This window comes from Oryx dammah, unplaced genomic scaffold (genome assembly GCF_014754425.2).
Source record: "Oryx dammah isolate SB20612 unplaced genomic scaffold, SCBI_Odam_1.1 HiC_scaffold_13, whole genome shotgun sequence".
Classification (NCBI taxonomy): domain Eukaryota; kingdom Metazoa; phylum Chordata; class Mammalia; order Artiodactyla; family Bovidae; genus Oryx; species Oryx dammah.
In genome coordinates this window covers 50846561-50869999 of record NW_024070197.1, presented here as the reverse complement: position 1 = coordinate 50869999, position 23439 = coordinate 50846561, and the positions used below count along the sequence as shown (strand labels likewise).

Below are 23439 nucleotides of genomic sequence, written 5' to 3'. Positions count from 1 at the left end.
ACCAGAGGTGGGGTAAGCTAACCAGAGGCAGAGGGTGAGCAGTGTGGGAAATGGGGGAGGGAGCAGATGGGGCTCTGCCCGCAAGGGGGGACCTCCAGCAGGGGTCAGGAAAGAGCCTAGCATGGGGGTGCCTCCAAGGACAATGGGCTAGCTTCAGTTTCCAGCTCTAAACAGCGGGGACATGGAAAGCCCCCAGGTCAGACTGAGGGTGCTGAGCCCCTTTGCAGTGGGAGGGCCCCCGGGGGCCATGATTCCAGACGGCGAGTGGAAACCGAGGACAGCCAGGCAAGGGGCTCCCAGAAGAAGCCCTGCCGGTCCATGCCCCAGCAGCCACTCACTCCATCTAAGGTGGGGGTGTTTTTCACACATCCTCAGAGTTTGATTAAGCAAATTATTGGTGGTCACAGGATGACTCATTCACTCCGAGCTTTAAGCTACCTACCCGCCCCCCCTAGCAGCCCAACGCCCACCTGGGGGCTGGCAGAATCTTCTGGCTGAGCTAGTTCCAGGGAGAGCCTGGGTGGGGCCGGAAGGGGCTGAGGTGGTCCCTATCTGAGTTTTTTGGAACTTAAGAGGGATCATCTTCACAGAGCCATGCACATCCCCTCCAGGTGTGAGAGGCTGAGGGAGTCACTGGTTCTAGGGGCCACCTTGTAATGCCCACCACTGCACCATGATGGCCGAGAAGCAGAGAGAGAGGGGGCTTTGGCTACACAGCTGCCTCTTACTGGAGCCTCAGCTGGTGGGCTGCGACCTGGGCTGGGCTCGCAGGCCCTAAGTTTGGGCCTTCCCACTGGCTCCAAGTGGTTCTTGGTTTTCCTGCATCCCTGGGTCTGAGGGAAGACAGCTCTTTTGCTCATTAGGCAGTAACAGTGATACCAGTAGTAGCTACTACTCACTCTGCGCCAGGCCACACGGTGTCTTCGGGCGGGTCCCGTTCTTACCGTTTACCTCGTGGGGAAACCGAAGTGCAGAGAAGTTCTCACCCAAAGAAACGGCAGCTGGGGTTGGAAGGCTGGCAGTGCGGCCCTGCTCTGAGCAGCACACTGCTCAGAGGAGGGAGGAACCACAGTTCCTCACTTCTGTCTGCCTCTGGGCTTCCCAGCCTCAGTCTCCACAGCTGTGCAATGGGTCCCTGGGAGTAGAGGTGCCCATCAGTCTTTCCTCAGCCCTGCCCTTGCCAAGTCTCTGGCTCCTTCCTGAGATGTTCACGTTGACAGGAGTGGGCTCCCAGGAGGCTTTAGCCAGCCCTGCCTGGGGCCTGAGCCCTGGTCTCATCCCGCCCACCTGACCAGCCCCTCCCCAGAGGTCACTGGGAGCCCAGCATGGCACCAGCACCGCCAGGGATTTAAATGGGTCAGTTGGGGAAGAAAAGAGGAGGGAACACGATGCCATTAATTGTACCCCTTATCTCCTGTTTCTATGCCAACCAGACGTTCCTGGGGCTTGACGGGCTCGTGAATAATACTCCCAGCAGCCTATCTGCCATCGACAGGCCTCCTCCTGGAGGCAGTTGTTGCCTCGCTGATGGGTATCACCACCGCCCCCCCCCCCCCAAATAGACCCAGGCCTGGCCCCGCACGAAGGCCGGCTGGGCAGTGCTTGGGCGCCTGGTTGGCTCCTGCCCACCAGCCACCATCCTATTGGTCGTCCTGGCCCTGCTCCCCCTTCCTGCAACAGCCCTGTCCCCATTTCACAGAGGGGGAGACTGAGGCCACCATCACATATTTGCTCTCTGGACCTTGCCCGCTGTTCCCTACACTGGCAGGAGTGACCTGGCCCCAGGAGGGTTGCAGAAGTGAAAGCCAACACCTGCCAAGTGGGCCTCCATGTCCTTGACTATGGCAACGGGAGGCAGGTGGCCCCACGTGTAAGGACTCAGCTGCTCTCAGCTGCAGTGTGTGTGGTCCTGTGAGGAGGGGAGGGCCAGCCCCCATCAGGGCTGACCCCTCACTGGGGCCTGGGATCAAGCAGAGACCTGGAGGGTTTCTCTCTGGCTTCTCTTTTTAACCCCTTTTGGCCTCAGTTTCCCTGTCTGCACAATAGGGATGATGACACTGGTGGTCCCTGGGCATTGACATGAAGTACACATCACCTCAGACAGCTGCCAGCATCCCCATCCCCCTCCTCTGAGATATCTTTGTGGTCCATTGGTCAAGTCAGATCTGTGGTTTCCAGTTTATCTATGAGGGACAAATCTCTTTTCCCAAACTGTCTCCAGAGAGTAAAACACATACAGGGACCCTGTCCAGGAAGTGGGCACCCCAACCTCCCCCACTCCCATCACTCCTCTTCGTGGCTAGTCTTTTCCCTCCAGCCATTCCAGTGACAGCTTGCCAAGCAAGTGCCCAGGCTGTACAAACCTGGCATCACTTGCCCTCTTTGAACTGAGGTTTCGCCATCAGAGAAGAAGGGCTGCATTAGGCAGTTGGCAACAACGTTCCTCTCTCCCCGACCCCCCTCCCCCTCTCTCCCACCTCCTCTTCCCCTCCCTGCCTGAGCTCTGGATGGGTTTGGACCAAGCCAGCCCAGAGTTGAAGGGCTGTGGGATCAGGTGGCCAAATGAGAGGACCTTAGGGCGTCCTGCATCCCTGTACCTACTTCACAGATGAGGAGCTGGAGGCCTGGAATGAACAGGGTCTTGCCAAAGGTACCTGTTCAGCTTCAGTGTGGTGTCCCACCTTTGCCTCAGTTTGCCTCCTGGTTCAATGGGAACATCCCAGTCCAGTGCCCTGATGAAGATGGCAAGAGGCTGGGTCTTGAGTCCTGCCCTGCTCCCCAACTTTCCATTCCAGCCCTGTGGGTCTGCCTTCAGCTCCAGCATCACAGCTGCCAGCCCAGGGGCCTCAGGAGGCATCTTGTGTTTTCCTATCTATGGAAGGAGTGTGAATGTGCTCTTGTGAGGCTGGGACACAAAGGTGATGAGCAATGCGTCTGGGGCACACCTCACTCCCACATCAGAGGGGGGCTGTTGTTGATGGGTGGCATATTGCTGCCACCCACCCCAGTCATCCCTGAGGCCACCATGCAGGTTGAGGACAGGACCCTTTTGCTCTGGGTCCCAGGGGTCCCATCTCTACCCCACCCCACCCAGTGCCCCGCAGCAGGGCATGGGCGCTCTGAGATCCAGGCCACCGGCCAGCTCTTGACTCTGTGTGAGCTGCCACATGGCCTGAGTCCTGGCCTTGCTGTGACCCTGTGGGCAGAGGCATGTCTCCTGCCTCAGTTTCTGCTTTTGAAGTGGGAGCTTCATAAGAGCACCCTCTCCTGGGGACTGTATGTGGGGTCCGTGAGATCCCAGATGCAAAATGTAAAGTGCTGTCCGGGGTCATGTCCCAGGTAGATGTGGCAGCCTTGGGAGCTGGTGGCTGCGGTGCTCTTTTGCCAGAATTCCCCAGGGCTGGATGTGTCACACAGAGTCCTGCCTCCTGCCTTCTTTTCCTTCATGTATTACTTTTTGCATTGAGAGTGGGCCATGGGCCATGTGCTCTGACTGCAGGACAGGGCTGGTTCAGGCCTCCTCAGTCCCTTTCCAGCCCAGGTATCTTACCTGATGTTAACAATCATCAGCCTTATGGATTGACCCATCTTACAGGCAAGAAAACTAAGGCTCTGGGAGGTAGTGACATGCTCAAGACCTTGTGACCCAGGAGCTGGGGTCTGTGGACCCCAGAGGTGGGCCCAGGTTTCTCTGGACAGTGCCCATGCAGCCGCCAGCCACCCGTCCTGCCCTCCTGAGCTGTCCTGTCTCCTCCTGGCCCAGCCCCGCCTCCCCCCTCCTCTGGTCTCCTGTTTGGGAGAAGGCAGCGCCCGCTGGGGCAGGAATGTGGTGGCTGACCTTGGGCCAGAACCGGGCAGATAGGCAGGCCCCTCCCCTCCCCTTCTGTCCCTCCGTTCTGCCTCTCCTGGGCCTGCTGGCCGGGGAACCACGGTTTCTGCTCCCGTGAAAGAGGTGATGGTTGTGATGTGAGCTTCCGTGAGCCCCACACAGTTGGAGCTCAGCCCTGGCCCAGGCCCCCAGGCTGGTCCAGGGACAGAGACCCAGCCAGCCAGACTCAGCTGGGGTTCTCAAACCATTTTGCACCAGAAAATGGAGAATCAGAGGTGGGTGGTTGCACCAGGGTCACACAGGACATGAAGGATGTGGAAAGGGGATCGGAGGGGCAGTCTGTGTAACAACATGCCAGCTCCTGGGCACCCCCAGAACTGGAGTGCCTGTTGCACCCTGGGCAGGAGGGGCCGGCCACGGTGGGGGCTCTTGCATACGGGTGGTGGGTGGCAGCAGGAGCACCCCGGGGGCGGGGCTCTTAGGCTCTGCAGGTCCACAGACATCATGCTGCCTTCCTGAGCCTCAGTCTCCACCTCTGCAGCGCGGGGATGTTGTGGAGATGCTGGGCTGGGTGCATGCCCAGCCCCCGCCCCCAGCCTCGGTTCCCCTGCAAGGTTTCAGTAGAACCATGATACTGAGCTCACAGGGCAGTGAGGCTGGCAAGACCCGACAGCAGAGGTCCAGCCTGGGCCAGAGCCCCTGCGTCGTCTGTGTCATTTGGCAAAGTTAAAATGAAGACGGGGACGACATCCTCCCACCTCCCTTGCCCTGCTTCCTGCCTGTTCCTCTTGGCATCTCACTTAAAGCTGTCCAGGTTTCCTGACCTGCCACGTGCACCTGCCGCAGCCTCCTGCATTAGTCTCCCTTTTCTCCACCCTGAAATATGCAGCAGGAGTGGAGTCCTGGGAATCCCTGGGAGCGGGAGGGGGAGGGGCCACCAGATGGGGTCTTGGCTCCGTCCTGCGGTGGGCAGCGGGGAAGAGCTTCCGAGGACCCGCCACTGGAACAAGCCCTTGTGGGCTCCCACAGGCTCATCCAGGGCACTGCTGCTTTCTCAGCCCCTCTCTGTTCTTCAGGCAGCCCTGGCATCAGGCACTCTGCCCCATACAATGAGAGAGAAAGTCGCAGCCTCCCCGTGTGACCTCCGCTCACTCGCTCACTGGGGCCCCAAGCTCATCGTGAGACCAGCGACAGTGTGGGCATTGGTCATGACAGCAGGTGTTAGCTGAGCACCTACTATGTCCCTGCTGGGTGCCCAACTTTTGCAGCCGTGAGCTCACAACCTGGGCTTATCAGTTAGCTCAGTGTTCGGAGGGGAAACTGAGGCTTAGAGAGTTGAAAGGTCATACTCCAGATGGCAGCTCGAGTTTCCCACCCTGGAGGGAGCAGAGGATGGTGACAGTCGTGGTGTCCCAGTCCAGAGCTGTCTCTGCTGGGTGTGGTGCCACTATGTTCAAGTCCAGGAAACTGAGGCCTTCCTGCAGTTCCAGAGAGCAGCCAGCTGTGGTCTCCTTGCTGGCTCTGTGACCTTGGGCCAGTCCCTTTCCTTCCCAGGCCAGAGAGGCTGCAGCCCATCCCCCAGCTGCAGGAGGGAGACTAGAGCCAGGGCTGCACTGGCATCTGATGACTGAGCCCGCCTGGGGCAGTTCCTGGTCACACAGGGCCCCCGGGTGAGCCCCTTGCTCCACACCTCAGCTGTAGTGCTCCCCAAGGAGTGAGTGGCCATGGGGACCCCTGCTTCTGAATGGGCAGAGATGTTCTGTTTATGAGCCCTGGTGCCCCATCCCCCAGGGTGTCCCACATCGGGACCTGCAGGCAGGTGGCAAGTCCTCAACATTTTAGGGCCATGCTGAGCATACCCCGAACCCCAGATCAGGACTGGCAGGGGCAGAGCCCACCAGGGCTGTTTTATTACTGATGCTTCCTACTCCTGGGGTTGGGGACCTGGAGAAGGCTTTGGGGGTGGGGTGGAGACTCTGAGGGCCGCAGGCAGGAGGGCAGGCTGCTTGCACCCCTCCCCACCTGCCATGCCTCCACACACCCACCCTTTTCATGTCATAGGCCTGGCGTGGCTCGGGAGGGCTGAGGCCACCCAGCCCCACTGGGACCCTGAGGTGGCCTGCTGCCTCTGTTTCCCCTCCTGCACAGGATGTCTGTGTTCTGCTCCACCAAAACCGGACGTTTTCCCAGAGAGCAGAGGAACCCCCTCCACTCACTTCGGCGGCCTTGATGGTCAGGGGTCCCCGGGGGCCCCAGCCAGGCCCTCCTCTCCATCCCGGCTTTGCCGGCCCGGGCCTGGTTTGCCCGAACTGTCTCCTCGTCCAGGCCTCTGGCGGGCGCAGGTTTCAGCTCCTGTGATAACTAGGAAAGTTGAACTGGCCCCATTACCGCGCAGAGATGGTTGGGGAGATACAGCCTTGATAATGGGGGAGATATGGCGTCTCCGTGGCCAATAGCCCAGCCTCTCCACCCATTAACATTCCCCACCAGCGATCCCTCCGCGCTATCTCCTCCATTTCCACTCCTCCCAAAGATAAGAATGGAAATTCTGACTTCATAGCTCACTGATTAAAGTGTCTGGATTTCTTGATAATATTCAGATAAATTATGTTTTTGAAAAAGAAGGTAGGGAGGAGGGTGGGCAGGGTGGGAGCCATCTCTCCCAGCCTCTCCTGGCACCCCCGGCGGGCCATGAACCTTGGCGTGTCTGGCCTGCACCTCCCAGGCCTGTGTGTGAAGACAGTGTCCTGGGGCCAGGACAGCAGGAGTGGGATTGGGGGACGTGAGGCCCAAGGGGCACCCTCACAGGGACGGGGCCCTCACCAGCTCCTCACCAGAGCTGGGCATCCGGACTGGCCACCTGGCGCCAACCCCTGGGACGGATCTCTGGGCCTCAGTGTCGTCCTCTGTCCAGTGGGCCAGGTGTGGGGTGAGAATGTGGGAAATTTGCCTGTCTGGGTCTCTGCTGTCTCTCCCCGACCCCTGGAACAGGCCATGCCTGGTTATACAGTAGGTACCCCGTAAATGTTGAGGGACCCAGAGGGGCAGCTGTCTCCCTGCCCTGCCTTTAGAGGCCTGCCGGCCGCCTTGTGTGACAGCTGGCGCCCAGGTAGGGCTGCGGTGCTATCTCCGCGTCTGTCTGGATAAAGCTGGCTCCTTCAGCTGATCCGAGATCCAGCGCTGATGGTGCGATGAGTGCGATTAGGGCCGCCATGGGGCTAATCCTCCAGCTGAGGGACAGATGTGGCAGCCGTGGGGGAGGGGCCAGGGTGGGGAGAGGCAGCCAGGCACCCCGCCCTCTCCACGCAGAAAGCCCACAGAGAGGCTGCCTGGGGCTCCTGGCAGGCGCAGGGCAACTGGCCATCTTCCCTCCTCTTTGCATTTATTTTTTAAGCAACTCTTGAGAAATGAGATCCTAGAGGCAGGAGACCAGACAGGACAGTCAGTGACATTTCTTGGTGGGTCAGGGGCTCCCCACTTCCCATCCAAGTGGAACCCATGTTAGCTGACAGCTCCGTTCACTGAATGCTTGGTGCACATCAGGCCTGGATGTGACCCGTGTTCTCCTATAACATCCTCCCAACATCCTGCAGGGGCACCAACGACCTCATTTTTTTCTTGGCGGACTCGAGGCTCAGAGAGGTTCTGTAACCCAGCCAAGATCACACAGCAGAGGAAGGCACTGTAGAGACCTGAGGTAGAGGCCTGGTCAAGGTCTGGGTCTCCATCCTGGAGGTTCTCGGGGTGTTGGCACCCGTGGGCTTCCACCTGCCCTAAGGGGACCGTCTCTAATTGGGGGAAAATGCCCAGGCACATAGAGGGTGAGGGCCGCACAGTCCTTTCCAAAAGTGGGTGGGGGACGACGGGGTGACTGCTCCTGCTTACACGTGGGGGTCATTTCATCTGTCCTCAGAAAATAGGCTCCTTTGGTGACAAAGTTGGTTTCTTTTTGTCATTGGGTTTTATTTCGTTTCAGTATTCTAAAGGAAGTCAGCTGTTTCCAGTAAAATGGATGCATGTGTGGGGGAGGGGGCCCAGAGTTGGGGGGGGTTATCTGAGTTTGAACCCTGCCCCCGGGTTGGTGGGGGGGGCATGGGCAGGTGACTCACTGCTTCCTCACTTGTGACAGGCAGGATTGCACTACAGCCTCCTCGGCCTTCGAGGGAGAGAGGTAGGGAGAGCATCCTGGGTCCCATGCATCCGGACGTGGGGTTCCCTGGGGGCCTGCAGGGGCCAGGGTCCCCAAAGCCTCCCTGCTGGCGGCACCTCCTCCTCCATCCCGCCAGCATCCTTCCGGGGGTGCTCTCAACAGCAGCCCGGGGGTTCCAGAACGTCTGTCCCGTGGGCCCAGCAGTCCTCCCCTTGGACCCTCTGCTTTCACCAGGGTCAGAGAGAACATGGGGGTGGGAAGGGGGTCCAGCCTGCCCATCGCTGTGTTTGTAGGCAGCTCCCTGTCCAGAGCCTCTGTTTCTATGTCTACAAAAACAAGGCTGAAGACACTAAGGCCTGCCCTGCAAGCACTGGGCTAGGAGTCAGTGGCTTCTCTGGTCATCTCCCTGAGGGCCCCTGTGCCCGCCCAGCCGTACCCTCCCGGGGCTGGCAGGACTTCTCAAGGAAGGAACTCTGTATCCACTCTCCAGATCCGGGGCCTGGGTTCAGATCCCGGCCCCAGCACAGCACAGCTGTGTCATCTCTCTGGGCTCCCTTCCTTCATCCTAGAATGGGGGTCAGCCTCCTCGAGGCCCTTTGGGCGTGGCTGGTGAGAGCGAACTGGGTCCTCTCTTGAGAGCGGGTGCTCCCCTGCATCTGTCACCCACCTCAGTGCTGACACTGACCCTGGGGACCCCCACCCCTTCCAGCCGGGGGCTCCGGGCCTGGGCGCAGGGTGTGTTAAAGATACAGAGGGAGTGTGCCTGAGAGGGAGGCCCCCAGCTCAGGCACCAGCGTGGGGGTGGGGTGGGGGTGTGTTCCGCCCTGCCCCCCAAGCAGAAAGAAAAGGGAACTGCGATACGAGCAGATAGGCCTGGTGGTAGAGCAGCCCTATCGCGTTATCTATCTGCCTGCCGCTCCCAGCGGTTCTGTTGTTTCCTCTTATCTCACCCACCAAAATGCCAGGAACAAAGCCTGTGCACACGCACTCACACACACGCACACACCCGTGAGCCCACCACCCTGCAACTCAGAGCCGCAAACAAGGTGCCACTAGATCTAAGGTGAAAGCCGGGGGACTGGGTCCTCGTAAAACCATCATCAGTGTCGTCACCACTTTGCAAGGAAGCCAAAATACAGCCCTCCCCAAGACAAGACAAGGCAGCTAAAAATAAGAATTGGCCCTAGAGGGCCTCCCTGGAGGGAAGGACTCAGCCTTGCGGTGGGAGCCAGACTGGAAGTGAGGTCCCAGCTGTGCTGCTGTGTCCTGGCTGTGTGACCTTGGGTAGGTATCTTTCCTGCTCTGAGTCATCGTAATGGGTAGGAGCAGGAGGATTTAAGGAAGAGACCGCACCATAACCAGAGTTCTTATGCAGCAAGTGGCCCTTTGGGACTCAGACTTGAGGCTAAGGCAGGTCACCCTGAGCCCAGCATCCACCCACCCTGCCTAGAGCCTGCTCCCCGACCCCCATCAGAGCCCCAGCCCTTAGCCCTCAGGCTCCCCAGAATGGCCTGGCAGAGACAGTCTCCCCCAGAGGTATCCCCCTCTCCAACCTGCCAGGTCCCCCAATACCCGGCCCGTCCCTACAATCAGGTAACCAAGATCCTAACCTGTGTGTCCTCCGCCAATGGAAATGCAGCATGCAAATGAGCAGGACTGAGCGCCGGGGATTGGCTGAGCACTGTGGGAGGAGCGGCCTCAGAGTGGGCGGGGCCTCCTCCAGGGGAGCCCTTAGTATAGAGAATACTGTCCTGGGCAGGACCTTTCCTCAGTGCTGGAAACCCCCTTCCAGGCCTCACATTAGTCTGGACGTGGAGGGGATTGGACAGGCGGGCCTTTGGGTGATCTCCTGCTGACCCACAGAGCCCAGACCCCCACACCCTGAGTTGGGGGCCCAGGATTTGGGTGTTCCTGGAATCAGGGCAGCCAGCCCTGACTCCCGGATGGGAACACAGAGTTCAAGAGCAGGGCGGGACAGCTCAAGGCCGGCCAGCTCCCCCTCCCGCTGCATGTGTCTGGGGCACCTCCAGACCCGGTGCGAGCTGCCCCCTATCCCTCCGCACTGCCCACTGGGATCCTCATCTGGACTCTCACTCTGCCTTCTCCGTGTAGCCCCAGGCTGGAGGCCGGAACCTCGGAATCATCCCGAATCATCACAGACCAACCCTTTGGCCAAAACTGCCAAGAGGTCCGTAAGGCAGGAAGACCTGGCCTGGCTGCCTCCAGAGTGTCTGTGCGCTCCCTGGGGCTTGTCCTGTCCACACAGAGAGAGCCCACACAGTACCCTCTCTGGGGTGGGGGCTCCTCTTCTGTCTGTGGCTGAGTATATTCTGGAAACTGGGGATCCCCATAGCTCCCATCCTAGAAATTTACATGACAATGGACCATGTCTCTAGGAAGCAGTCAAGAAACTTTGGGGAATTCTCAGCGTGTTGAGGGCAATTTGCGTCCCCTGGGATGTCTCATCCCCTGGGATGTCTCGTTGGCAAGATGGGGCCCAGAGTCCGGCCGAGGCCCCCCGGCTCCCACAGCACCCACAGGGCTCCATGACCTGAAAAGCAGCCACAGGCGTAGGCGTTTTTCAAAAATGCTTAAGTGGAAAATAGCAGAGAGGTAAGGAGGGAAGGAGTTTGGGCTGAGATCAAGGAGAAGGAAATGGGGAGGGGGCCTTCAGACCAGAACTGGAGTGCCGCCGGGTGACTGCAGCAGAGCTGCCCTGTCTCCCCCTGACTGTGCAGGGCATACAGCAGGCACTCCATACATGCTCCTTCAACTGAGCTCCCCTGTCCTAGGGGAGCAGAGTAAACCCAGGAAACAGAGCTGGAAGAGGGCGCTGTCGTGGGTCATGGCCACCTGGGATGTGGACACGTGGGTCGTGGGCAGGGCTGAGGCTCACTGCTTCAGGACGCCCGGGAACGGACAGGGATGGACAAGAGACAAGCAGAGGTGGACGATGTGTGGGGGGAAGAGCGTTCCTGGCAGAAGGAATAGCAGAGGCAAAGCCCTACAGGGAGAGAGACAGCTGGCTGAGGGGAGAGGCTGCTGGCTGCAGGGGGTGGAGCCGGGCCAGGAAAGCCTGGCCCCTCTAGGAGAGACCAGCAGGGTTGGGCCGTGACCGGCCACAGAGATTTGCCCAGGACTGGTCAGCACACCCAACCACCCTCGTGGACTCGATGCCCTCCCCAGGATCCTCAGCCCCTACCCAGGGACACAGGCCCAGACCCCGCCAAGCCCTGGCCTGTCTCCCAAGCTAGCAAGTGGCCTGGGGCAGAATGGTGCGGCAGGCTGTGGAGGGGTGTGTGTCTGAATCTCTAAGGCAGGGAATGGGCACTCAGGGAGCCCGCACTGTTGCTTGTGGTGGTAGGTGGCAGACCCACATGTATGTGTGTGTGTGTCTGTGCTTGGTAAATTCACGTAACATGAAACACCATTTATCCACTTCAAGTAACTCAGTGGCAGTAAGTCATTCACAAGTCATTACCACTGTCCGTTTCCAGAAATTCTCCATCTTCCCAACGAGGCTCTGTCCCACTGAACCCTGACCGCCCCCCCACCCACCCCCTCGTCCCCGAGCCCCTGCAGCGTCCTTCTTTCATCTGTGAACTTGAGGCTGATGGTTAACTTCCATTTACACCTGAGGAGCTGGGCTCAGGGTGGTGAGTGGCCTTCCAGTGTCCCTGCCTCCAGCTTCCTGGATGCTGTGGTTCCAGGCCCCACAGGGACAAGGGGTGCACTGGCCAGGAGGTTGGGGCTCAGGCCCTGCACAGCCACCAACTCCCTGTGGGCCCCAGAGCCCTGCCACTTCGGGCCTCAGTTTCCCCATCTGTGCGGTGGGGGCAGAGGGGATTGGCTGCTTCTGACCAGGCACACTGAACAGGAAAACAGGCCCCCCCTCCAAATGAATGTGCTCCTCCCTCCCTCGCTGCACACCGTCCCCAGGTGCTGGAGAGACACCCACGGCACTGGCCTCGAGTCTGGACACTAGAGTCTCACAGGCCCAATGCTGGTCCTGGTCCTGGCTCTCTGAGCATCCGGAGGGCCTGCCTGGAGGAGGAGACACCTGCCCCCCGCCCTCCAGGGCCGCCTCGCCGTGGCATGAATGGAACCCAGAACCCAAGTGGGCTTGGGAGTCCCCACGGTGAGAGGGCCCTCTGCAGTGTGGGACCGAGGCAGTCGTGCCTGGGGGCAGGCCTGGCCATGGGCCCCTTGGGGCTGCAGCCCCCAGGGGTGAGAGTTGAGGAGGGCTCGGTGCCCAGCCCATGCCCCCCAGGTCTCCAGCCCCCGATCAGATGGCAGAGCCTGTCACACGGAGCCCCGGCCGGGAAGTAGTCTGCCTCTATCCATCTGACGCAGGCTGCGCGGCGACGGCTCCATTAGCCGCGGCCCCGCTCCCATCTGTCAGCCTTATCGGCCCATCTGGAGAGAATCTCTCCACGGCCCCATCCTCATCCTCGGGCGCTCCTCCCACCCTCTCCTCCCCCGGCCCCCCTGCCCACTCACAGCTGTGCCACAGCGTCGGTCGCCCTGCCACACGCCACGGCCTTGACCGCCGCTCCCACCCCACGAGTGGCCTCACACCCTCCTCCCCTCCACCAGTCATCCGTGGGGTCTCTGCCACACGCGCCAGTGTGTTCTGGAAAACCCTGGCCCTCCCCCCACCCTCACCCCCAGGCCATGTGGTCTGCACCCCTCCCCCAGGAACGTTCGTAATCGGTTCTCCAGAGTGAAACAATCTCGCGTAATCTATCAGCGGCTATCAGGCCCATCGGAGGGCCGGGAGTGGCCAGGCCCAGAGATGGCGCCAACCTCTAGTGTTGATAAAGTTTCCGAGCTCAGCAGTGATGAATGTTGAGTAAGTGCAGGCTGCTGGTAGGATGTAGACTTGGCAGGCGCGGCTCCGGCTGAAACCAATCTCTCCCCTATCAGCCGGGTTGGGCTTTCTCAGGCCCCGAGCTTTCTTCCCGCCTCCTCCACCTCCCCTTTCTCTCTGCCTCACCCGCCTGAGCCTCTGCCCCCAGGGACCGAGGTGGGGGACCAGCCCGCTGGCCCTGATCTGAGAGATGGGACAGGTTCAGGGCAGGGAAGGACCCGGAGCTGGCCTGAGGGGGTGGCGGCCGGGCCACTGCAGCTGCACCCTGGGGTCCTTCCTGCAGTCCAGCGTCCACATTCTGCTATGTCCCACAGTGCTGACTGGCCGGCCCCTCCGCCTCTCTCTCAGCCTGGTGCTCCACCCTCAGCTGCAGCAGCCAAATCACCAAACTCTTCCCCAATCCCGGGACTTTGCACGGGCAGTTCTCCCTGTTCATGGTCACAGCTTAAATGTCATCTCCTCCAAGAAGCCTTTGGTCACCACTCCATACCCACCCACCATTCTTTATCCTGCACCCTTCCTGGCCCTTCATGGTATCCGAGGTGTGTCCGCAGTCTGGACCTGTTTGCTCACAGTTGACCCAACATGTGGCAGGCCTGGTGGAATCACAGTGCTCCTGAGAAGGACACCCCCATCCAGGGGGCATCTTTATCTCCTGAAAAACCCTTACCTGTCCACCTTCATGGTAGCTCTACAAGGTCCATGAGTGGCCCCTTGTCTCTACAAACAGGGACAGCAGGTTGAGTGGGATGGGCCTCGGGGAGAATGCAAGGCTCTGGAAGGGAGATTAGATGGCAGCCTGTCCACTCCCCCAGCTGCAAGGCCTTGGGCAAGTTTTTTTACCTCTCTGTGCCCTGGTTCCCCGGAGGTTGGGGTCACACCAAGGGTTGTTACAAGTGTCATGATGGTTGTGGCACTGCTCCTGCTTGGCAGAGATCCCAGAGCTGCTTGTGGTCCTGCCTGCCCAGTGCAGCCTTGAGGGGTGATGTGTGTGGAGGGGTCCAGTCATGGTCCTCAGGCTAGGGCAGTTAAACCCCCCAAGCTCACCCATCTGCTCCGGGCTGGCTGCAGGAGGAAGTGGCGGTGGCTGGGCACAGGGCCCCTTGGGTGTTGATGTCCTGTTTCCCACAGCTCCTTCCTGCCTGCCTGGAGCCCCCCACTCACCAGGCCTCAGAGACCCAGTCAGGGCCGGCCAGCTTATCTTCTGCCAGTGGGGGCAGGTGGCATGCTCAGGGCTCCTGGGGCTCATTCCCTGGTCACACACACCCCCAACAAGTAGGCTCAGGCTCCCCCTTGCCCCACCACTGTGCCCCAGCTCCTCTCCTGAGGGCCCAGAGGCCCCCAGCCTGTTCCCCTCCCCCATCCATCACATGGTCACCAGAGTTCCTGAGCAACGACTGTGGGCCCGAGCTGAGGGTGCTGGGGTGCAGACAGAGGAGGGGTGATGGAGCAAGTGTGCCATGAGGAGACAGTGCCGCCTTGCCAGAGCCAGGGGCCGGCGGGCACTGGTGTGACTGCGGTGGGCCATGGCCCATGGGGGGTCTTGGTGAGCATCACCAGGAACCAGGGATGGTGGAGACAGTCACTCAGCATCCGTGCTGACAGCCCCGAGAGAGAGGCTGGGGGAGCTGACCAGTTGGCCAAGGTGGTCCCCCGGGCTCAGCAGCTACACTGGACAGCAGGGCTCCCGTGTCTGGGGCTCCCTTGTCCGGGTCTAGGGAACAGGGGATACCCAGGAGTGTGCTTGCTGGGCTCACTCTGCACCCCTTGCCTGCCCCCTCTGCTGTCTTTTGGGCACCCAGGACTTCCCTCCGTAGCTGGGAGCCCAGCTGCAGACCTCCTGTGAGGAAGTCAGCACACAGGTAAGGGTGTCCTGGGCATGGGGACAAGGAAGCTGGGATCAGGACCAGACGGCCAGGCGCTGGGTCAGCTGGGGGTGGAGAAGTGGCTGAGAAAGGTGGCCGATGCCATAAAGGGGCTAAGATCCTGACTGACCCCTGTGGAGCTTTGGGGAGAAGCCAGTGGGCATTTGGGCTGCTGGAGTCTTTTTTGCACGAGCCTGAGCCACGGGGGCCTGGGTTTCATTTGAATTACGTAGGACTGTCCTGTTCCTCTTTCTTTTCCTTTGGCTGCAAGGGGTCTCACTTGCAGTATGCGGGATCGTCCCTGTTCACTGTAGCATGAGGAATCTTTAGCTGCAGCCTGTGAACTCTTAGTTGTGGCATGTGGGATTTAGTACCCTAACCAGGGATCAAACCCGGGCCCCCTGCTTTGGGAGCATGGAGTCTTAGCTACTGGACCACCAGGGAAAAGGGAAAAGTGAAGTCGCTCAGTCATGTCCAACTCTTTGCACCCCATGGACTGTAGCCTACCAGGCTCCTCTGTCCATGGGATTTTCCAGGCAAGAGTACCAGAGTGGGTTGCTATTTCCTTCTCCAGGGAATCTTCTGGGCCCAAGGATCGAACCTGGGTCTCCCGCATTGTAGGCAGATGCTTTACCCTCTAAGCCACCAGGGAAACATGTCTTTAAATGAACAGGCTTCCAAAAGCTGAGTGATGCCTAAAGGACGAATGTCACTGTATGCGAAGGGTATCTCCTTACAATGTTTTAATTTGTTAAAAGCTGGGGTAGATCACGGCACTCTGTTTCTAGGAGTGTGGGGCCCCCATTCCTAGAGAGTGTGGTCCTGCTGGGCTCGGCTCTGAGCACCCAAGTCCCTTCTTGCTGTCTAGTGACCCAGAGTGAGTTGTGACAGCAGCCAGCCACCTCCTGGGCCTGGCTCGCTGGGGACACCGTGCCCACCAGCACCCCCCGGGTCGGTCTGGGTGCCCTGGAGGCTAGGAGGTCAAGTGCAGCTCGCAGCCTGGAAGCAAAGGCAGGTGACCCACCACAGCCCCACCACAGCCATAGGGGGGAGGCTGTGCCCGAGGGCGGCCCTCGCCCACACCTGCTCCTCTGCAAGGAGTCACGAGCCCCCCAGTGCACGGTGCGCCTGAGCACCATCCTGCTGACCCTTAGCAGGAGTCACCCTGACCACCCCCGTCTCATCTCTCCCAGGGCCATGCCCTTCCTGGGCAGGTCTGGGGTTGGGGCGCACCAGGACCAGCGCAGGAGGTTCAGCTGGTTCAGCTCCTCACTGTCCCCTCCGCAGGGCAGGCTGCCCACTCGAAGAAGCCAAGATTATCTCTCCAACATCCTCTTTGTGGTCGCCCTGGCTGTCAGCGGGGCCTGATCCTGGGTTGATGAGGGCTGCTGGCGGGTCACCGCGGGGGCGTGTGCGCCCCTCCCAGTCCGAGCCTCCAGAGGACCAGAGGCCACTCTGCACTCCCAGGGAACCGTCCCATCATTGCGGCTGTGGGCGCACCTTCAGCCTAGGGAGCAGCAGCCCGCTGGGCCAACTGCGGCAACGCCTTCCGAGAAGTGGTCTGCAGCAGGGGCGGGGGTCTCCCTACTGGGGCACTGAGGGCCAGCAAAGCATCAGAGCACCCCATCCTGGGGAGAATTGCAGACAAATGTGAGGTTGCAGGACAGACCCAGACTGGGGGTGGGGGGGTGGTGATCTCACAGAGGGAGGACGAGGCCTCAGCTGGGCGGGGGGCGGGACAGTGTGGCTAAGGTCCCCTGGCAGGAGGGTGGGTGTGAGAGGACCCACAGGCACCCAGGGAACCTCCCAGATCCCCAGCCTCCTCCAAGGGGCCTGTACCCCTGTGCTAAGCAAGCCTCTTAGGGCCCAGGGGCCAGGACCCACCTCCCTGCTGAGTGTCGGCAGAGGTATAAGAAGTCCTGACTTAATGGAACCTCCAAGGCCTTGGTGACCTTTCCTGAGGCTGAGACTCTGTCTCTACCCTGCTGCCTACCACTGTGCCCCTTTCCTGCCCAGGATCCGAGGCGTGGGACAGCCCTGCCCTTCACCCCAACCCCATGTACCAGGCCCGCCCTGCTCGCCCGTCCCGGCCAAGGGCTCCTCACTCGCTTCACTCCATCCAACTCGGCTTGGCTCCTTGTGAGAACTGGGGGTGAAGAAGGGGTCATGTGGCCCCGAGGGGCCTGGGCAGCTTCTGCACTCAGGGCTTCAGCTCCCTCCTCCACACAGCTGCGCCAGAGCCCCTCCTGCTGGGGGCGGGTCACCAGAGGTCCCACGGGCTCCCCAGGGGTCAGGCTTCAGACCTACTCAGTCTGCGAGTGCGGCCTGAGCCCCCAGGACACAGCACAGCCCCGCAGGGAGAGCGGGCCCATCCCCACCGCCTTCTGTCCCCGCTGTGGCCTGAGCTGCCCCGCTGCCCAGCGATGGGAAAGTCTGAATCTGTTGCTATTTTCTCTCTGTTATCGGGCCCTTATCTGGTCACTGTGCCGCCCAGAGGCCAGGGTCTCTCCCTGGCAGCCCCATGCCTCTCCTGCCCGCCCACTGACCGGAGCCAGCGGGACAGGGGGCCAGGCCTTCCACCAGCCTGGGGGGCAGTCTTTCTCCTCCACCCACGATGCCCTGCCCAGCCCCCAGCCCCTAGCCCCTCATACCCCTCCCTCTGCTGTGCCCCTCAGTCTCCACCTCCATGCACCCCGAAACCACCCCCCAGAGGAGCCCATAGGGCCCCTCCCTGGGGAGCTAAAATCATAGCAACACTTGCAATAAAATCAGGCCTGTGCTTAGCACCCATCGACACCACCTCACTGAACCCTGACCCCAGCCCCGGGTACAAGCTGCTCTCGCGAGCTGCTTTCTGTGTGGAACCTGGGCTGGAGGGGTGGGCGGCACACAAGGCCCAGGCCTCGAGTCCTGCTCTCCCTTCCTCCTGGAGTGCTCTTCCCCAGCCGCACTTGCAGGCAGTCTCCTCTGTCCCGTTCCAGATCGCCGCTTATTTGTCACCTCCTCTAGGAGGCCTTCCCTGACTGGCCTCGCCACCTCTCCTTGGTGGCAGTGGCCACACTTGCATTTTCACATTTTTTTCCCTGGGGGGCGGGGGGCGGGGTGTGTGTTGGCTTCAGGGTCAACAGGGCCTGGTGCAGGAAGGTGGACTCGGGAGGTTTCATGAGTGAATGGAGAACGAGGATGTGAACAGCGGTTGAGCAGGAGGCCGTGGGCGCTCATGTCCGCCACACTCCAGGTGGGGACCTGAGCAGGGTCGCGTGCCCATCAGTGTCCACCCCTCCCCTGGGCCAGTGGGCCTGTGAGCATGACCAGGCCCCGGCCCCAACACTGAGTGGGGTCAGGAAATCCCACCTCCCCTCCTCCTCCGTGCTGTGGGGACACAGAGGACCGCCCCACAGCTGTGAATGACTGTGTAACACAGCAGCCGTGTGGGGGGTCTCGGGAAAGGCCCACACCTGGGTCATGCATGGAGTCCAGGTGCGAGGCTGCTGGACTTGGCCCATATTCTTTCACTTAATGTTTCCAGTGGCCTGGGGGGCAAGCACAGTCTGCAGGGGCCAGCGGGCTTCACCCAGGGCCTCTGGACTTCCCGACTCTGCGCCAGCCCCCTTGGGGCCACCTTGGGGGCTTTTGTCCCCTTCAGCCGCCAGCTCCGGCTTTCTTCTGGGCAGTCATTCAAAAGGACCCACAGCTGTCTCACCATCAAAGCCAGGAGGACCATGCAGCCCGGGAATTGGAAGGAGCAGGGATCGTTCCTCCACACAGAGCCTGTCTCAGTAATTCAGTTTTAAAGCATGAAAAAAGGGAGTTGATGAAATTCCACTATCAGCGCCAAGCCAATATGCAAAATATCTCACCCCCAATCAAATAGCTATTATGTTTTCATTTCCATTTCGGCGTCCGGCTTAATGAGCAGGAGACAGATCGGCTCGCGGGGCGTCTGCTTGCCGTGATAACCGAGGGGCTCCGGGCAGTGGGGGCTGCGCCCAGCGCGGGTGACCAGCATCATCCCCCCGTGGATGCCTCCAGACAGGTGCTCGGCCTTGGACCCCACTCTCCACCCCTCCGGGCAACGGGATGGCGTTACCCTCAGCCCAGGTCACGGGCAGGGTGGGGGAGGCCTGAGCAGCAGCCAGGAAGGTACAGTATTGAGGGGTTCTGGCCGAGGGCCTCTGTTGACTCGCCTGCAAAGTGGCCACAACTGGGGCTCACCTCTGGGGCATTGGGAGGCCCCCAGGTACTTGCCCGTAGCGCCTGACACCTGGGCCTGCCTCCCGCTGCTGCTCCCCATTCTCACCTTCCGCACTGTCCTCCTCCCCTGGGCTGTGAGTCCAGGGAGGGCTTAAGGGGGAGACATTTGTAGATACTGAGCGCAGGGCTCACGGACATGTGAAGCTCCATAGGAGCAGTGCCCCTCCCCACCCTGGCCCCTTTCCCAGGCCCTGCTGGGTGCGGGGCGTCAGCGACTGTTAATGTTGGTGTGATGTTGATGTTGGTAATGTTGGTGTTTCTTGCACACTTACTGTGTATCAGGACCTGATCACGGCTCCATGCAGATGAAATGAGGCTTCGTGACGCGGTGTTGGAGCTTTACAATTCCTGAGTGCAGAGAGGTGGAGCAACTTGCCTAAAGTCACACAGCAAGGACCCCGCCTGCCTGGCCAAGGGTTGGCCTGGCCCAGCTGCTGGGGTGTCTGGGCAGAAAGGGTTCCTCAGGGATAAGTGGGGTCTTTTCTGGCCCAGGGCGCTTGGGGAAGCAGCAGTGTCCCTCCAGTGAGTGGAGAAACTTTCCTGCCCCACCTCCCCCTCAGGTGGAGCCGGGACCCAGGTGGCCCCTGGGGTGTCACAGCGGCAGGGAGGCTCCAGCAGAAGCTCCAAGGTCTCGTGGGGCGCGATTCACAGCATCACATCCCATCACATCCCTCTTGTGGGCCTGGAGCCATTTGCTGGTTGGCGATTGTCTCCTGTGTTATCAGCATTAATTGTGCTAGAATGAATTAGCGCCATTAGGATAAATTGCTGGGGCCGGCAGCCTCTTTCTTCACGCTCCTGTCACGCTTTGTGACTAGCGGATGCCTTTGTTCTTTCATAAATGGAGCTGCCAAGAGCTCGGGCCTCCCTGGGTGGCTGAGGCCCACCTGGGCGGGAGAGGGGGCTGGGGAGAGGCAAATGCCCAACCCCAGGACTCTGGTCCCAGCAGCCCCTGAAAGCAGGAGCTTCGCACCCCTTCTCTGGAGCCGGTCACTGAGGCCTGGAAGTCCCTACCATCTGCACGAGGGCGCACAGCTTCAGGGCCCCCTCTCCACTCTGAGTAAGCTGCCGAAGCACCCGGACTTCTAGAAAGAGGCCGGCAAATGGGCTGGCTCCAGGCCTGTGTGCTGTGTCCCACCAAGGCTACCAGCAGTTCTTGCTCCGGCCAACCCCACAGGCAGGGGAGGTCACAGAGGGTCAGGCCGCCCATTCATCCCAGGGGCATGAGTCTGGGGCGCTCCCAGCCTGCTGTGGAACCTCCCATGTGGGTGCACTGATGAGAGATCATGCCATGAGCGTTTACCCTGGGGCTGGTTCTGTGTCTGAGCCCCACGGCCACGAGAGGTGAGCACCCGCCGGCCCATCTCCCGTGGGGCCCCGGAGCTGGAATCCAGGGGTACAGCCGAGCAGTGGGTGGGGCGGGGAAGGTGTCCGGAGGAGGAGCTAGGAAGGGGGCAGGGCGAGGGTCTGGGGGATTGGCGGAGGGTGAGGTGGGACAGCTGCTCTCCACAGGTCTCGAGCCCCCAACATAGGCACCGTCCCGACCTTGGGGCAGAGGTTGCCACCCTGGCCTGCACGTAGGGGCCCCCGGCAGGTTTCCCAGGTGGTCTGGGGTCAGGCTGCTTGCTCAGCTGTCAGGAAACCCCTGTGGGGCACCGCCCCCCCGACCCTGCCACAGGAGCCTCTGAGGGAAGATGATGGGCTGGTTGCAGGCACCTGTGTGCCCACCTCTGCCTCATCGGCCATTGCGGCTTTAATCGGGTTGACGAGCTCCTCCTGCCCTGGGGCCCACCCTTGGCATGTCCTCAGACTTCGGAACCCCACATGTGAGGGCTTCCTGCAGGAGGGGGCCCGGGCATGGGGGCAACCGTGCAGAGGCCGGGGAGATGTCTCCCCCGGGGGGCCCAGCGGGCAGGCCCGGGCAGCAGGCGGCCGGGTGACCCCCAGGCGTGGTAACTGGTGCGGGGCTTGGGATGGGTCCAGGGGCAGGGTACGTGCATCCCTGGGGGACGCCCTGCTCATGGCCACCCCCTCGAGGCCTCTGGCCGCGTGACGGGCTGAGACTCTGCCTTTTCCCCGCTGCACCGGCCCCCGGGGCTGCGCCGGTCCTGGGAGGGCCAGGGGGCTGGTGGTAGGTGCACCGTGAGGGGGCAGCACCTCACGACTCCTCTGGGGCTGTGTCCACAGGTTCCCTCGGAGACATGGAGGCCAAAGAAGACGCTCAGGCCGCAGACACCAGCCTCCCAGAGCAGGAAGCCACAGCGCTGGAGCCCGAGCCCACAAGCCCTTCCAGTCCAGGTGAGTCGGGTGGTGGCCCCGCAGGCCTGGCCCCCGTCCCCTGGGCTGCCCCCTATCCTCGAAACTTCACATGAGCCAGTGCCCACCGAGGACTCAAGTTTCCACACGTGTGAAATGGGCGTTGATCTGAGAGGTGCCCGCGGGCCAGCCATGCCCGGCAGGGCCAGGAGAAGGCGTGGAGAGGGTCGGGGATGGGGGTCTGGAAAGCTGAGCCCTTCATGGCGCGGATGGGGAGAGCGAGGCCAGAGCGGGAGGGTCTAGTCCAGGCTGAGTCAGGGTCACGTGGGCTCTGAGTGACCTCCCAGACTCAGTGAAACAGGGACGCTTGCCTCAGCACGTGTGGGGCTCCCTTTACAGATGAGAGAATGAGGCCCCGAGAGGCTGAGTGATTTGCCCAGGGTCACCCTGCCTGTAAACTCCCAAACAGGATCCCACCCTAGGCCTGAGTTCAGGTGGACTCCCCAGCCCTCTGCCGGCTCCCTCCCTCCCCACCCCACCCTGGGCACCTGGACCCTTTCCTTGGACCCTCCTGTTGGCAGCATCCTAGGGTTTGGGGATGCGTTTCTAAAGCTGAGGACAGGACTTGGGAGGAGAGGTTCCCTCACACACCCAGCGGTGGATTAACTGACACCAAGGAGGCTCCTCTGGCCAGGCCCCGGAAGGGCCTCGAAGCTGGCCCAGCCACGTCCTCACATTGCCCCAGAGACCCCCAGGAGGAGAGGCCTCCCTGAGGTGGGAGCCATGGGGGAGGTCAGCGCCCTCATCCCTGTTTTCCAGAAAAGAGACCTGAGACTGGGGGGTGGTTTGTAGGTTTGGGGGTGGGTTCTGAGTCCTGCTCACCTCACCCCCACCCCCTCTGCCCTGCTGGCCGTGGGTGGAAACCTCACTCCCATCCTCACTCTGTGCCCTGAAGCCCCGTGCACAGAGGCAGAGTCACCCCCAGGCCATAGTGTGATGGGGGAGACAGTCTCAGGACTGGGTGGTGCTGTGACCGGGAGTGAAGGCGAGATGGGTGGGGGTAGACGTGAGCAGACGTGCAGGATGTGTGGAGCAGCCTGAGCAAAGGCCCTGGGGTGGGACGCGAAAGGACAGCAGGACCACCCAGGAGGGCTGGGACTGAGGGGCTGAGATTCCAGACAGAAGGTGGGGGCGCTCCTCAGTGTGGACCCCCCCACCCTGCTAAGGTGCCAGTGTCAGAGTCTCCCCGGGATGACCACAGGCCCCCAACAGGCCCCATCCTCTGAGACCTACGGCCTGTGTGCCTTTCCCCAGCGCAGCCCGTTGGGGTCCCGGCCCCTGCAGTGAGGCCAGGCCAGCAGGACTCAAACCCAGGGCCAGGGCTCCCGTCATCCTCAGCTTCCCGGGCAGCGGGCAGAGCAGAGGGACGCAGGCCTGGGCTCTGACACTCTTGCTCGTGGCTGTCTCTGCCTTCATCATCTCCATCAGTCACTCAGCACTGCAGGCTGCACCCGCCCCGCCCACCCCAGCCTGGCCCCAGCCTCAGCCCCTCTCTGAGCCTTGCTTTCCACACCTGTAACTGGGCCTGAGCCCCTCAGTGGCCCAGGGCGTGGCGAGGGGCCCCCACCACCACCTCCATCACCATCAGGTGCTGTGAGCTCACGGGGGCCTCGCTCTCCAGAGGGCCAGCGGCTGGTTCCTGGTGGACTTTGCCCCGGGGAGCCGGGTCCCTTATCTGATCTGGGAGCTGGGCTGCATGGAGTCGGGGCGGGCCCGGGGAGGAGCTGGAAAAAACAGTCGGGGTTGCACCTGGCACAGCCTGCGGTGATAACGCGCTGATGGGCGTGATAAGGCGGCCCGAGCAATGTCTGCCTGTCGGGCGGGCCCAGCGTGGCTCCCGCGCAGTGGCTGGAGCTCAGATGCCAGCCGCGTTGATTTATAGCCAAAAATAATAGGACTTTTATACCGTGTGATTGATTTATTCGATGTTAATCACAGCCCTTATCGCAGTATTAATAATCTGCCGGGTGTGTGACGTCACCAAGGGGGGGCTTTTATGGGACCTCATTGATTGGGGGCCGCGGTGGTTATCGGTCCAGCAGGGAAGGCAAATATGCCCTTTGGGCTGGAATTGGGTGCGGGGCTTGGCGGAGGGGCCCCCAGCTGCCAGCCGAGGAGACCGGGAGCCGGGCCGCGCGTGTGCCCGCTGGCCAGG

The 23439-nt window shown here is 61.3% G+C and overlaps 1 protein-coding gene across 1 annotated transcript in view; it reads left to right on the top strand.

Moving 5' to 3' along the window:
- The window catches only part of ZFPM1 (zinc finger protein, FOG family member 1), a 61513-nt gene that overhangs the window by 2859 nt on the left and 35215 nt on the right, over nt 1-23439 (top strand). The window contains exon 2 of the mRNA XM_040253709.1: nt 21156-21266. Coding sequence (XP_040109643.1) covers nt 21156-21266 — 111 coding nt within the window. The remainder of the gene's footprint in view (nt 1-21155; nt 21267-23439) is intronic.